At 44.3% G+C, this 16,564-nt stretch overlaps 1 protein-coding gene across 2 annotated transcripts in view; it reads right to left on the bottom strand.

Annotated features, from left to right (window-relative positions):
* Positions 1-16,564, bottom strand: part of STX8 (syntaxin 8) — a 415,577-nt gene that overhangs the window by 291,674 nt on the left and 107,339 nt on the right. For both annotated transcript variants that reach the window (XR_010243916.1, XM_063961043.1), the window contains exon 5: positions 9,943-10,070. Coding sequence is in view for 1 of the 2 variants with exons in the window: in XM_063961043.1 (XP_063817113.1) it covers positions 9,943-10,070 (128 nt within the window). In the remaining variant the exon portion in view is untranslated. The remainder of the gene's footprint in view (positions 1-9,942; positions 10,071-16,564) is intronic.

The following is a 16,564-nucleotide window of genomic DNA, read 5'->3' as shown; positions in this document are numbered from 1 at the left end:
AATCCTCTGGTGCATGTGGAGATGAGATCCTGCCCACTTGTCCAGGAGATCCAGTTAGAAGGCCTGAGCATGGAACCTCCCGTATTGGAGAGCTTCGTAAGAGGCCACCATCTTTCCCAAAAGGCGAATGCAGTGATGAACTGACACCCGGGCTGGCTTCAGGACATCCTAGACCATTGTTTGTATCACCAACGCCTTTTCCTGCGGAAGAAACACCCTCTGCACTTCTGTGTCGAGGATCATCCCCAGAAAAGACAACCTCTGGGTCGGTTCCAAATGTGACTTTGGGAAATTCAGAATCCAACCGTGGACTCTGAGTAGGTGCGTTGTGAGAACAATGGACTGCAACAGCTTCTCCCCAACGAAGCCTTTATCAGCAGATCGTCCAGATATGGAATGATGTTCACCCATTGTTTGCGGAGGAGAACCATCATCTCTGCCATCACCTTGGTGAACACCCTCGGTGCTGTTGAGAGGCCAAATGGCAGGGCCTGGAACTGGAAATGACAGTCCAATAATGCGAAACGGAGATGAGCCTGATGCGGCAGCCAAATCGGAATGTGGAGGTAGGCATCCTTGATATCCAGGGATACCAGGAATTCACCCTCTTCCAGACCTGATATCACCACCCTGAGAGACTCCATCTTGAACTTGAACTCCTTTAGAAAAGGGTTCAGTGATTTTAGGTTCAGAATGGGCCTGACCGAACCATCCGTTTTCGGTACCACGAAAAAATCGTTCGAATAGTAACCTGTGGTTTGTAAATGAGGAGGAACTGGTACAATGACCTGTGCCTCCACCTATTTCTGGACAGCTTCCTGTAGTACAGGACCGCTGAGCCATCCCCGGAGCGCAGTTAATACTGCGCTCCTACCCTGTTGCTGTCATCTTCACATCGACCCCCCGCTTGCTAGGGGGGGTCGGTGTCTCACTCGCCACCAATTCTTCAGCTCTGCAAGGGGGTGGCGGCATGCTGCTGGGGCAAGTGGTCCCATGTGGCGGAGAACGATCAGACCCCTCTGGAGCTCAGTGTCCAGTCAGCGGAGACAGTGGCTCAGACCCCGCAGGGCGGACCACTGCTCCCCCCCCCCCCCCCCCCTCGCTGCAGGGAGGCTGTTACCAGCAGCCTCCCTGTAAAACAAAAAACTCTAAAACAACATTTTACTAGGAAAACTCAGGAGAGCTCCCCTAGCTGTGACCGGCTCCTCCGGGCACATTTTCTAAACTGAGTCTGGTAGGAGGGGCATAGAGGGAGGAGCCAGTCCACACTCTCAAACTCTTAAAGTGCCAATGGCTCCTAGTGGAACAGTCTATACCCAATGGTACTAATGTGGACCCCAGCATCCTCTAGGACGTAAGAGAAAAATAGCTTCTCTATTTGTTTCCATTGGCTTCTCAAATAGATTGTCTTGTTAGTGTATCAATACAGACTGAGAAGATCATCTCCCTTACTTTAGGTATAAAGATGTATTTAATCAAATCACCTCTTAGAAAATATGGCGAAACAATCTGCCCCGGCCAGCATCCCAGCAGCCATACAGTAGCTAGCGCCGTGCACACTTTTAGGGCTGAGGAAAAATGGTGCACAGGAAAAAATAGGATTTTAATACCTACCGGTAAATCCTTTTCTCCTAGACCGTAGAGGATGCTGGGGACTCCAAAAGGACCATGGGGTATAGACGGATCCGCAGGAGACATGGGCACACTAAAAATACTTTTACTGGGTGTGAACTGGCTCCTCCCTCTATGCCCCTCCCCCAGACTTCAGTTATAGGAACTGTGCCCAGGAGAGTCGGACATTTCGAGGAAAGGAATTTTGTTAAACTAAGAGCGAGAAACATACCAGCCCACACCACAAACATACCATACAACTGGAGCAACAGGAAACCAGATAACAGTATGAACTAACAACAGCAACAAGCTGAATACAACTGATACACAAACCTCGTGTAACCGAAAATAACCAGTATCAAAACAACTGCAAGGAACAGTCCGCACTGGGATGGGCGCCCAGCATCCTCTACGGACTAGGAGAAAAGGATTTACCGGTAGGTATTAAAATCCTATTTTCTCTTACGTCCTAGAGGATGCTGGGGACTCCAAAAGGACCATGGGGTCTATACCAAAGCTTCAGACCGGGCGGGAGAGTGCGGACGACTCTGCAGCACCGATTGAGCAAACATAAGGTCCTCATCAGCCAGGGTATCAAACTTATAGAACTTAGCAAAAGTGTTTGATCCCGACCATGTAGCTGCTCGGCAAAGTTGAAGAGCCGAGACCCCTCGGGCAGCCGCCCAAGATGAGCCCACCTTCCTGGTAGAATGGGCCTTCGGCAACGGTAGCCCAGCCGAAGAATGGGCGTGCTGAATCGTATTACAAATCCAGCGTGCAATAGTCTGCTTAAAAGCAGGATTTCCAATCTTGTTGGAAGCATACAGGACAAACAGAGCCATTCTGGCGACATAAATTTTCAAAGCTCTTACAACATCAAGAGATTTTGGGACTGCCACAGCATCCGTAGCCACAGGTACCACAATAGGTTGATTTATGTGAAATGAAGAAACCACCTTCGGCAGAAATTGTTGACGAGTCCTCAATTCCGCTCTATCCACATGAAAAATCAAATATGGGCTCTTGTGAGACAGAGCCGCCAACTCGGACACTCGTCTGGCAGATGCCAAAGCCAAAAGCATGACCACTTTCCAAGTGAGAAACTTCAACTCAACCTTACGCAAAGGTTCAAACCGGTGAGACAAAAGAAACTGCAACACCACTTCAAGATGCCACGGGTGGCACAAATGGAGGATGGATATGCAGCACTCCCTTCACGAAAGTCTGAACCTCAGGAAGGACGGACAATTCTTTTTGAAAGAAGATAGACAAAGCCGAAATCTGTACTTTGATGGAACCCAATTTCAGGCCTGCATCCACGCCTGCCTGCAAAAAAGGGAGGAAACGACCCAAGTGAAACTCCTCCGCAGGAGCTGCTTTGGTTTCATACCACGACACATACCTTCTCCAAATACGGTGGATAATGTTTCGCCGTGACCTCCTTCCTAGCCTTAAGGAGAGTGGGGATGACCTCCCCGGGAATACCCTTCCGGGCTAGGATCTGGCGTTCAACTTCCACGCCATCAAACGCAGCCGAGGTAAGTCCAGGAACACGCAGGGCCCCTGCAGTAACAGGTCCTCTCTTAGAGGAAGCGGCCAGGGATCTTCCACTAGTAATTCCTGAAGATCCGGATACAAGGCCCTCCGAGGCCAATCTGGAGCGACGAGTATAGCCTGAACCCTTGTTCGTCTTATGATCCTCAACACCTTTGGAATGAGAGGAAGCGGAGGGAACACATACACCGATGGAGTTACCAGGGCGTCCACCGCACAGGCTTGGGGGTCCCTCGACCTGGAACAATACTTCGGAAGCTTCTTGTTGAGGCGAGACGCCATCATGTCTATCAGAGGAATTCCCCAACGCCTTGTCACTTCTGCAAACACCTCTTGATGAAGAGCCCACTCTCCTGGATGGAGATCGTGTCTGCTGAGGAAGTCTGCTTCGCAGTTGTCCACGCCCGGGAAGAAGACTGCTGACAGAGCGCTCACGTGCTGTTCCGCCCAGCTGAGAATTCTTGTGGCTTCCGCCATTGCCGCCCTGCTCCTTGTTCTGCCTTGGCGGTTTACGTACGCCACCGCTGTTATGTTGTCCGACTGGATCAGGACAGGGAAACCCTGAAGAAGGTTCTTCGCTTGCAGGAGGCCGTTGTAAATGTCTCTTAACTCGAGAACATTTATGTGGAGACAAGATTCCTGGCTTGACCATTTTCCATGGAAACTTCTTCCTTGCGTGACTGCGCCCCAGCCTCGGAGACTTGCATCTGTGGTCAGCAGGACCCAGTCCTGGATTCCGAATCGGCGTCCCTCTAGAAGGTGAGAGCCTTGGAGCCACCACAGGAGAGAAATCCTGGCCCTGGAAGATATACTTATTTTCCTGCCAAACGGAATGGCTTCGTAAGCCGCAACCATCTTCCCTAGCACTCGAGTGCATTGATGAATTGACACTCTTGCCGGTCTCAGAAGCTCCTTGACCATGGTCTGTATTTCCAGAGCTTTTTCCTCCGGAAGAAACACTCTCTGTAGCTCCGTATCTAGGATCATGCCCAGGAAGGGCAGCCGAGTTGTCGGGATCAACTGAGACTTTGGCAAATTTAGAATCCAACCATGATGTCGCAGCACCGACAGGGAGAGTTCCACATTTCTTAGCAACTGTTCTCTTGATCTCGCCTTTATCAGGAGATCATCCAAGTACGGGATAATTGTGACCCCTCGCTTGCGAAGGAGTACCATCATTTCCGCCATAACCTTGGTGAAAACCCTCGGGCCCGTGGAAAGCCCAAACGGCAACGTCTGAAATTGGTAATGACAATCCTGTACCGCAAATCTCAGGAAGGCCTGATGAGGAGGATATATCGGGACGTGTAAGTAGGCATCCTTTATGTCGACTGACGCCATAAAATCCCCCCCTTCTAAGCTGGAGATCCCAGCTCGAAGAGAATCCATCTTGAACTTGAAAGTTTTCAAGTATGGATTGAGGGATTTTAGGTTCAGAATTGGTCTGACCGAGCCGTCCGGCTTCGGCACGACAAAGAGGCTCGAACAGAACCCTTACCCCCGTTGGGACGGGGGAACCGGCACCACGACCCTCTGTTGACACAGCTTTTGTATTGCAGCATTTACTACTACTCTTTCTGGAAGAGAAACTGGAAGGGCCGACTTGAAAAAGCGGCGGGGGGGGGGGGCATCTCCTGAACCTCCAGTTTGTACCTTTGGGACACTAAGCCTAAAACCGAAGGATCCAGGGCCGATTGAAACCAGACCTGCCTGAAGACTCGGAGATGGCCCCCCACCGGCATGGACTCCTACAGGGGAGCCCCAGCGTCATGCGGTGGACTTGGTAGAGGCGGGGGAGGACTTTTGGTCCTGGGCGCCTGACACTGCAGGCGACCTCTTTCCCCTTCCTCTACCCTTTGAAGCGAGGAAGGATGAACCCCTACCTCTTTTGTATTTATTAGGCCGAAAGGACTGCATCTACTGATGGGGCACCTTTTTCTGTTGTGTGGGAACATAAGGAAGAAAAGATGACTTACCCGCAGTAGCGGTAGACACCAGGTCAGCAAGGCCGTCACCAAACAAGACACTACCTCTAAAGGGGAGAGCTTCCATATTTTTCTTGGAGTCGGCATCAGCATTCCATTGATGAGTCCACAGCGCCCTCCTGGCCGAAACCGCCATGGCATTGGCTCTTGATCCCAAGAGGCCAACATCCCTCGCCGCATCCTTTAGGTAATCTGCAGCGTCCTTGATATAACCAAGAGTCAAAAAAATGTTATCCTTATCAAGGGTATCCATATCAGAAGCCAAATTATCAGCCCATTTAGCAATAGCACTACTCACTCATACCGACGCCACAGCAGGTCTGAGCAATGCACCAGTATTAACGAAAATGGCCTTCAATGTAGTCTCCAGCTTGCGATATGCCGGATCCTTTAGAGCAGCCGTGTCAGGAGACGGAAGCGCCACCTTCTTGGACAATCGGGATAGAGCCTTGTCCACATTGGGAGACGACTCCTATTTTTCCCTGTCGTCAGAGGGGAAAGGATATGCCATCAAAATTCTCTTGGGAATCTGCCACCTTTTGTCAGGCGACTCCCAAGCCTTTTCACAAAGCGCATTCATTTCATGAGAGGGGGGAAACTTCACCTCAGGCCTTCTCCCTTTAAATAAGCAAACCCTTGTGTCAGGAACAGCAGGTTCCTCAGAGATATGTAAAACATCTTTGATAGCTACAATCATGTACTGAATACTCGGAAACAACCCTCGGATGTAAGGAAGCCTCATTGAAATCGACATCGGAATCAGAGTCCGTGTCGGTATTTATATCTGCCATCTGGGTAAATGAACGCTTTTGTGACCCTGAGGTGGTCTGTACCTGAGATAAAGCGTCCTCTATGGATTTTCTCCATGTTTGTGTCTGAGAATCAGATTGATCCAGCCTCTTAGACAATAAAGCCACATTTGCATTCAGTGTACTCCGCATATTCACCCAATCAGCAGTCGGCTGTGCCGACAGAGTCATTCCCAAGTCCCTCTCTGCGCCTCCAGTAACAACCTCCGGGGAGGAACACTCAGCCTCAGACATGTCGACACGTAGTACCGACACACCCACACTCACACCGGCCAAAAACAAGGGGACAGACCCACAGGAAAGCCTGAAGAGAGAAACACAGAGGGAGTATGCCAGCTCACACCCCAGCGCCCATATACTACTAGAAATAATATATGTGTCTAGCGCTGCAATATATTATAAAAAGCACCAAAATTCATGTGCCCCCCCACCCCCTGTTTTGCTTCCCTGTTACTTGAAGGAGCTTGGAGGTCCGGGCCAGCGTCTCTGCAGCGGCTGTAGAGAGAGAGAAAATGGCGCTGGTGAGCTGTGCGGCTAAGCCCCGCCCCTTCCCGGCGCGCTGTAGTCCTGCTCAATTTTTAATTTTTTATACTGGCGGGGGTATGGAATTCGGTGCCCGGGCCCCGAATATACGTTTTGCCAGTCCAGTGACCCTCAGTAACTGCTGCCCAGGGCACTCCCCCCCAGCGCCCTGCACCCTGTGGAGTGCCGTTGGTGAATCGTGTGGGAGCATGGAGCGCAGCACTACTGCTGCGCTGTACCGTTACTGAAGTCTTCTGCTGTCTGAAGTCTTCGGTTCATCTAATACTCACCTGGCTTCTTTCTTCTGGCTTCTGGGAGGGGGGTGACGGCGCGGCCTCAGGAACAAGCAGCTAGGCGAACCAAGTGATCGAACCCTCTGGAGCTAATGGTGTCCAGTAGCCTAAGAAGCAGAGCCTTTAACTAAGAAGAAGTAGGTCTGACTTCTCTCCCCTCAGTCCCACAATGCACGGAGCCTGTAGCCAGCAGGTCTCCCTGAAAATAAAAAACCTAACAAAAGTCTTTCTAGAGAAACTCAGTAGAGCTCCCCTAGTGTGTGTCCAGTCACTCCTGGGCACAAAGTCTAACTGAGGTCTGGGGGAGGGGCATAGAGGGAGGAGCCAGTTCACACCCAGTAAAAGTATTTTTAGTGTGCCCATGTCTCCTGCGGATCCGTCTATACCCCATGGTCCTTTTGGAGTCCCCAGCATCCTCTAGGACGTAAGAGAAAGTTGGTATCCGCATTATCAATAATATTTCTAGTGTAAAAGTATAATCCAGATGTCTAATTAGTTACTACTAATTTACAGAATATTTCCAGTTTTCAGAAATAATTCAGAATGTATAATAAACTGTAGACCCCAAAAATTCAGGAATGGAGAGGAATTATGAAACCTTTACATTTAGCTGCAAAAAGGTGCTGTATCCAACAACATTTCAACATTTAATAGGTTTCTGCCGCCTTTCTAGTACAGTTTTAAAAAAAAATGCACCAGTCTTCAGAAATGTCCCACACTGAGAGCTGAACTACTGTGAATTACATAGTAATAGGATTAGTGAAGTTGAGAATAGACACCACTCCGTCAAGATGAACATTGTGTAATTGGTAAGTGTGCCAGAATTTTGTTACAGGCCAGACTAACGAGGAAAAGGTCTGAGGGTAACCGAATATAGATGTGGCTACTCAGCTGGCTACACCCCAATCTAGCATAGAATGGTTCCAGACAATAACACATTTAGCCAAGCAGTCAGTTCATTACTAACACAGTGATGTCATCCTAAATCACAGAGGGTTAATGAAACCTCATTCCCACTTTACAGGCTAAAGATCTTAAAACAATGATATTCCTTAACCTAAAACTACTCCAGATACCTGGCCCCCTGGTATATCAGATTTTTACTAACTCTATAGGGGCTACCTTCTTCATCACCTAGGCGCCAGCTTGTGTGTCTAAAAAGGGTCAAAAGGCAAGACAAAGGGTTAACAAGGCAACGTTTCCTTTCTCCTAAATGTGAATATGTCCCTGGCTTCCAGACACCACAAAGTAGACATCGCTGTGCCTGTGGGCAGCGGCCCAGATGTGCCCTAATTACATTTTCTTTCTATTAGAGAACTCTGGGGTCTAACTTTTTCCCTCCTTTTAATCATGTCTCCCATTGCCGCTCTACATGAAAGCAGAGAACACTGAGGCATTTCAAGTCTGCAGGAGAGCACAGGCACTGTAGTTGGTTATAAGGACGAACAAAAAAATAAAAAATAAAATTAATAAAATTCTTGCCCCATAACAGCTAAAACACACAGGACCACCAGCAAAGGAAAAAAGTCACTTGGTGGAGGTATTTCACTGGAAGATTGGGAATTTTCTTTTGAGACAAGATATATACAAATGTTTCAACACTGCAATTAGATGGAATCTTGTGGATTTGCCAGATTTATTTGCTGAAAAATGTTCTAAATGAACTAGGCCTAATTTTTCTTAATGGTACTGTAAAATCTTTCCATTACAGATCAAGCCTTCTGGTAATCAGTTTGGACAATCCTGAAAATGAGACTTCGCAAAATTCATCTTTGGTCACTCTAGATCTTCAAGACAGCTGTTTAGTCAGAAAATGTTTTAGAAGTACTTTGGTTGCTTTTATTCCTTAAAAAGTTTTTTGTTTTTTTTGTATAGCAGGACAGAGGAGTATGGTGTTCATATACGACTGGGGGCTTTTAGACAGTTCAAAGCCCTGGCTCATGTCTATGGTCCTAACACTTGAAAGTAAGGCTTGCATTATTTCTTCCAATAGAGGAAGGGTAATTCATAACAAATAAATTAAAACTCAAGCAATTATAATAACTGTATCCCGTGAAAGGATTGTGTGACAGAACAGGAGTTGCAGTGGACTCAGGTGCAGGGTTCTCAGGCTATCCTGAACAATGCAATGTCTGGCTAATGTTAGTTTAGTGGAGGAAGTGTGTAATGAAGCTGTAAGAATCATACAGTGTATGTATGAATAGATGTTAAAACATTTTATCTTTGTCATGTTCTTGCCTAGATGAGGTCCGTTCTAATACGAAACACCACATAGTATGCAAAAGGCATTACAGGAAAGTATGAAATGTTTTTCTTTTTGCATTATCATTGTTTTGCTTTTTGAAGGATTCAAGAGCGGGACAATAAATTGTTAAATAAGATATATAATATATATATATATCTATCTATCTACGCATACATATTATATATATATATATATACACACATACATATATATATATAATATATATATACATACACACATATATATATATATATATATATATATATATACACATATATATATATAACCTTAAGCATTTTAAAGTGCACTTGAACCTTACACACAGTAAAGGCAGCCATTTTGTGATCTGAATAAATAGTCATGAGAATAAAACCTATACATTTATTAGAAACTACAAAAATACTTTCATTTATAAAGCTCCACCAATTTACACATCACTGTACAGAGACTATCTGTAATGCATATCACTCCCTGCCCCATTGGAGCTTACAGTCTAAGATTTCCTAACATAAAAGTAAACATGCACTAGAGTTAATTCTATCAGAATCCAATTTACCTACAGTTATGGTTTGAAGTGAAGAAGGAAACCTCAGTAACCAGAACACAGCCATGCAGAAACATGAAGATACTACAAAATGTGCACACAGATAGGGCCCTGGTCGGACACTGACCTCTGTGAGGCAGTATTGCTAACCACTATGCCACCATGTTGGCCAGTCCCTCTTAAATATTGCTTTGGCTTCATCATTATGGGTCATGTGAGCTTCAGTGATGTCATTCAGTGCTAGTGAATGGTTAGGCTAGATTCTTGTGAATTTTGTTGCAGTTCATTAAAAAAAAAAAAAAAAAAGTGTCACTTTTCCTGAACTTTGCGCAACCCCCTACCCTCCCCATTTTAGAAGACATGGTCTGTAATGTGTTACCTGCTATAATGTGCTGCTGTTGTTGCTTGATTTCACTGATCCCTAATCCTCTGGTCTCCTCAGGTTCCTCCATCACCCATCGGTTATATTGCGATGGGCCAGCAGCGCCACCTGTCATCAGACTCGACCTGGTAACAGATTAATGAAAAAATGAATAGCTTTATAAGAGAGCGGAAACTTTGAGCTTCAGATCTAAATGATCTGAAAATAAAGCTTATAACATTCCGACTAAATATACATGTAAATGTTTCCATAAGCAAAAGATACATGACACTTTACTTAGGTAGCAAAGGACAAGCGTATGAATTGGGCCACTGGGTTATGGTTGCCTGAAACCGTGAAGCCCAACATTATTATTTTTATCCTTTATTTACAAAGCACCACGCAGCTTTTGCAGCGCAATACAGTAATAGTATATCGTGACATATACATAGTACAGTAATTGTACAAAAAGACACATGGTAATCAATAGAAGGCAGTAAAATTATCAAACTAGGTAGGACATGCAATAGAAATCGAGGGTTGGGGACTCACAGTTTCTTGACAGGCAAGGCGAGGTGAGTCAATGGAAGGGGAAATCAGATTAGCACTCAAACCTGTACCCATCAAATGGCAAGCAGTCGGACGGTAAATTACCGCAGCTAATCGAATCTGCCCCTAAGTTTTATGGCCGGGCTGATTTAGGTGTGATGTCAGACCAGTGTTCTCACTGACGCTACTAGCAGTCTCTCTGTTGGTGTGAACACTGAGGTCCACGTCTATGTCTAGTGATGTGCAGCCCGCCACTGGAGTCCTCCAACGGATGGAGATTCTATTCTGGTGGTGGATTAGTTTGAACTGCTTATGATGAAGATCCCATACTATGTGTCATTCCAAGGCCTATTGTCCTTCGTTGGGGGATGTTTGTCCTTATCCTGGGTTGATAATTGTGAAGAGGTAACGTTAGCCTGGGAAGGGATCACTGTTTTCATGGTAAAGGACTTTTAGTTCACATTGGTATCCTGTAAGTGTGTTCTTATAGGTATAATCCTATTGGCTGAGTGGCATTTCTGTAGTTATGTGGGCTTGCACACAACACAGTTAATAGAGCGACACCAGGAAGTATGCTGTGTGGTTGAGAACTTAGCTCACTATTTCTGAGATGGGGTCGGTGCAACTCTACCTGAAGGTGTCTTACCTCCTTTATTTTGGTCAGTAATACGGGATGGTGAGCGCAACGCAGTGGGGGGAAGGGGTGAGGGCAACGGGAAGGGGTAGAAATGGAGGAGGGAAGAGGGTGAAAGGTGTGTATTTTTCAGTGTTCTTATTGTCTATGGTGGTCATTCCGAGTTGTTCGCTCGCTAGCAGTTTTTAGCAGTCGTGCAAACGCTAATTCGCTGCCCTCTGGGAGTGTATTTTAGCTTAGCAGAAGTGCGAACGAAAGGATCGCAGAGCGGCTACAAAAAAAAAACCCGGGGACGCTTAAAGTGTGCCCTAAAAGTACACCTGAAATTCACTCATAAAGTAAAGGTATACCAGCAAGGAAAGTATACAGCAAGAGGGTAGTCTGCTTGACCAACCTGATGAATTGAGCATTGAGACTCTGCATTCTTTTAAATAAAGACCTAGATTTGTTCATAATTGCGCTTCATCACAATTTATTTTACACAGAGACAATAAGAGGAACTAGAAAGGAAGGGGACAAAGGAACACAAAAGCTATAAATGGTAGCATAAGACAGATATCATAGATTCATAAGGAAACAAACTCTCACAAAATACCTCATGTATAAAAACCCTGCACAGCATATGCCAAACAATACGACAGGTCTGTATAAACACTCAGATTTAAAACCAAAATTTTACCCTCTCCACCTTAAAGGTCACTTGATTGAACCATTCAAGACTTTAGTGACAAATGACTTAAGCCTACTACAGACAAAACAACCACCAGAAGTGATGAATATTACCAAGGCAGAATACACAGCACTACAAGACCTGAAAGATAATAAGGAACTGGTTATAAAAGCTGCGTACAAAGGCAGAGGCATAGTCATCATTAATAAGAAAAACTACATTGATGAATCCTTTAGAATCCTAGGAGACACCAAGACATATGAACGGTTGACCCAAATGATACTTACCAAAAAATAATTTCAAAAAAATTATTACATGAGGGGCTCTCTACAGGCATACTTACTAAGAAAGAACATATATTTCTTAGACAACAAACCTCCAGATACCCATTTTCTGTTAAGGACGAGACACAGAATTTCAGGAATTAACTCAATAATGTCCAATCTATACAAGTATATCGATCATTTCCTATAGCCATATGTCAAAACATGAAGATCCTACATACATGACACTATAGACATTGAAAACACTTCAAGACATAGAATAGAAAGAGGATTACTACCTATGCACCAGTGATGTAACTTTACTATACACTATCAGCAATCATAAGCAGGGAATGGATGCTGTAAACCACATCCTGGAATTGGATACACCTGTTAAACCAGAACAAACACAATTCATTACACAAGGCAAAGAATTTACATTGCAACACTACTACCTGCGTTTCGAGGGTAAATTTTATCGACAGACAACAGAGACAGCGATGGGGACCAGGTTTGACCAAAGCTACGCAAACCTCTTTATGAGCACTAGAAGATGAGAAATATCTGGACCCAACATGAGTTTGGGACATGTATGGTTCTATGGCGCAGATACACCAAATGATCTAATCAGTGCCCTCTACAAATTTTACACCTTTACAAACATGTATCTGCTGCAGGAGCACACAATTTCGCTTGCGTGGATGAGGGGGAGGGGGGCATCCAATTACTATTGTCTATATAATATATATACATAAAGCAATTTTGATGCGGAAGGCAGTGAAACAACATTAATCAAATTCCTCAACTACTATACATCAACTGAAATGACAACAACTTGGTGTTCCCCATGGACTATAGCAAACAGGAGGTAAACTTCTTAGACTTGACCATCTTTATAAAGAACAACATAAACACCAGAACATACCAGAATCCAGTGGACGTGAATAGTTACAACTTTTCCAACAGTAGACACCATCTGCACTGGTTAGAAAACGTACTCATCAGTCAATTTAAGAGAATCGGATGCAACTGTACACAATTAACCCATTATCAATCCAAGGGGGATCAACTCACACAAACAATTTACAGGTTTCTGTATGAATGGTCGACCATGTTATGGTCAACAGTCATTAGGTCGACCATTATTGGGGCGACATTGGCATGGTCGACACATGAAAGGTCGACACATGAAAAGGTCGACATGAGTTTTTTTTACTTTTTTGGGTGTTGTTTTCTGCGTAAAGTGACGGGGATCCCCAATTAGTGCACCGCTGCGCTCGCCCTGCTTCAGATTACTGTTCCCAATCGTAGTGCACATGGATCGTAAAGTATGGAAAAGTTCCACAAAAGAGAAAAAATTTGAAAAACCCATGTCGACATTTCCATGTGTCGACCATATGTCCATGTCGACAATGTCAATGTCGAACAATAGTGGTTGACCTAATGACTGTCGCCCATAACATGGTCGACCATCCAAATGGATACCCAATTTATATTCAAAAAATACAACCAGACACTAGTAAAATAGGCACGCAGTTTAATGGAAATATCACACAAACAACACTGATGAATAACAAGCCCAGTGAAGGCTTCTACTACTTTGGTACATTTGTGAACTGAAAAGCACTCACACATACAATAAAATAGATATACATTTTCAGACAAACAAAGCAACAAGGAATATCCAATTAAAGACCTCATAACATGCAAAAGCACAGGAGTGATTTACCTAGTGGAATGTCCATGTAGACAACAAATACTGTATGTAAGAAGGACTATAAATAAACAGCGGAACGTGTTAGAGAAATTAGGAAAGCAGCAATCCCAATGGCCCAACAGCTATAGTAATTAAGGAAGACAAAATAAATTGGACAGGAGGAGATGGGTGTAACATGGATTTACAACCTCAATACAATAGCAGCACATGGTTTAAATGTTGACAATAAGGTGAGATCAATTATTACAAGGCAGATACTCAAACTTCTGAATCAATGTATCTGGCTTGATAGTATAACAGATTATGGCAACACAAATTATGATGATACATCAACATATCAAATATGCCGAATACAAGGGCACTTCTAATTGGAAACATTCAGCAATATATAGCCCCCAATTCAGCATTAGAATTTCAATCATGTAATTGGAGCATTGCTAGCAGGAGATCTCCTCACATGCCTATTACTACTACCTGAGTCAATTAAACTTGATTAGAAAGTACAGCATGATGTAGTTTATCTTATACACATATCTACAAGCAATCTGAGTTACTATAATTGCTCCAATATAGGAGTTAAAGAAGCCTATATAACTCACAAGTGATACTTAGCCAGTTAGGACATACCCCCCTAAATGGAACAACTGACCACCTGAATTTTTAACGCTTGGATTTCGTACCCAACCCCCTTAGGACAGTGGCCCATGTAGTTTACATAATACTACAGCTAAACTATAGTCCAGGAATTATTCTAAATGTTTAAGGTTGTTGTGAATTAAACCACATTCATCACTGCACAAAGAAATGACCAGACCAGTGGTGACTCATGTAAAGTGGGAGAAAGTATAGCTCTACAAAGTATCACACAATCATACAAGCCTCCAGAACAGGGCCACTTGAGTCAAATCAGCCATAATTCAAGTGTTAAGTGTATATCCCCCCCAGCGAGTAACAGTTAATACGGAAGATTGTTATACACTGGCACAGAGTCATCTACCATGGTGCCCTAAAATATTGATCTATCTATGGAACATTATTGTAATGCAAATCATGTTAGTGGCAAAAAAAAAAAAAGTGTAGTCCTGCTGTAATGGGCGGGGGGGGGGGGGGGGGGGGGGGACTGGAGGGGAGAGGACAGTTTGTTGCGCAGTTTATTAACACTGGCAATGCCCACCTAATCGACGGGATTGCAGTGATTGCGTTGCTCATATTTACATAGACATTCTTAATGGTGGCAATACTTAATTATGATCATAAAGTAAGCCTTGTATGGGGATCAGCATGTGATCCCAGCGGTCATTTTACCAACGTCAGGATCCCGGTCATTAGAATGCCGGCAGGGGGGGCTAGCGCAACAAAGCCCCTTGTGGGCTTGGTGGCGAGCTTCACTAGCCACAGGTTCTATTCTGCCTCTATGGGTGTCATGGGCACCCACAGAGGGGGAATCACCTACCTCGCCGGGATCCCGTCCATCGGCATGCTGACTGCATGCCCTTGTATGGTAGGGAATAAAGAAATGTTATGGACAGATGTTCATACCAGTCACATACTACCCAGTCTCTTTGTCTACATTCAATCCTAAAAAAGGAATAACTGCAGTGACAGCCGCCATATTACAAAAATGGTCAATATTCTTAGAGCTCACATTTATGATACTGAGTGTAAGGGAATAAAACGTCACCACAATGCTGGTAACAGATTAACACAATCCCCTCTATAACACGCTGATAAGTCTACCCAAATGGACCAAGTAGATACATATCACTCAATATTAGTAGAGCAGCTTCCAATACTCAATGAAGCTATCAACTGAGAAATCATAAATGATCCAGTGTTATCTAAAGTCTATGACATTACAGTTAATGTTTGGCCAAAATATAATAACCAAATTCATCTTGGATCCTAAGCAAGAAGACATCAAGGGGCATATCTAATAGGGTCCAAGTTTGTCGGAGGTGCGGGATGCCGGCCGATCTCTGAAGTATTTTTAAAGGGGCAATTATTAACCAGACAAAACCATGCCTTGTAAATGATTGCCGCTTTCAAAAAAGTCTGAAATCAGCCAGCATCCCACACCTCCGGCAAACTCTGACCTTATTAGATATGCCCCCAACTGTCTATATGTCAAGGAACATTAATGTTTGGTTCTAGAGCAATAATGCCCATAACGCTTTGTATGATAATACTGGAAGAAATCCAGTGAAGATCACCCCGGCATAATGAAAATACAGGCCTAAGCTATAAGTTATGTATGGTGTATGTATGGGCATCGATAGTCAGATCGGTTAAATAACTAAAAATTGCTTATGATGTCAACAGACTCAAAACCTATCTCAAACAGTTCAGCAATACCCTTGGGAATGGCTTTCAACCACATGCACATTGATATCGCAGGTCAATTCATGGATTATGTTATTGCAGAATATACACATTCCAAGGGGTATAATGTCCAAAAGATGAAGTCTGAATCTGAGAAACCCTTTGCCGATTTGAGAACTATGGGGGTAACTCCAAGTTGATAGCAGCAGGATTTTTTTTTAGCAGTTGGGCAAAACCATGTGCACTGCAGGAGAGGCAGATATAACATGTGCAGATAGAGTTAGATTTGGGTGGGTTATTTTATTTCTGTGCAGGGTAAATACTGGCTGCTTTGTTTTTATACTGCAAATTAGATTGCAGATTGAACACACCACACCCAAATCTAACTCTCTCTGCACATGTTATATCTGCCTCCCCTGCAGTGCACATGGTTTTACCCAACTGCTAAAAAAAAATCCTGCTGCGATCAACTTGGAATTACCCCCTAT

This window comes from Pseudophryne corroboree, chromosome 3 (genome assembly GCF_028390025.1).
Source record: "Pseudophryne corroboree isolate aPseCor3 chromosome 3, aPseCor3.hap2, whole genome shotgun sequence".
NCBI lineage: Eukaryota > Metazoa > Chordata > Amphibia > Anura > Myobatrachidae > Pseudophryne > Pseudophryne corroboree.
The sequence above is the reverse complement of the archived record's forward strand: the minus strand, read 5'-3'. Positions and strand labels throughout refer to the sequence as shown.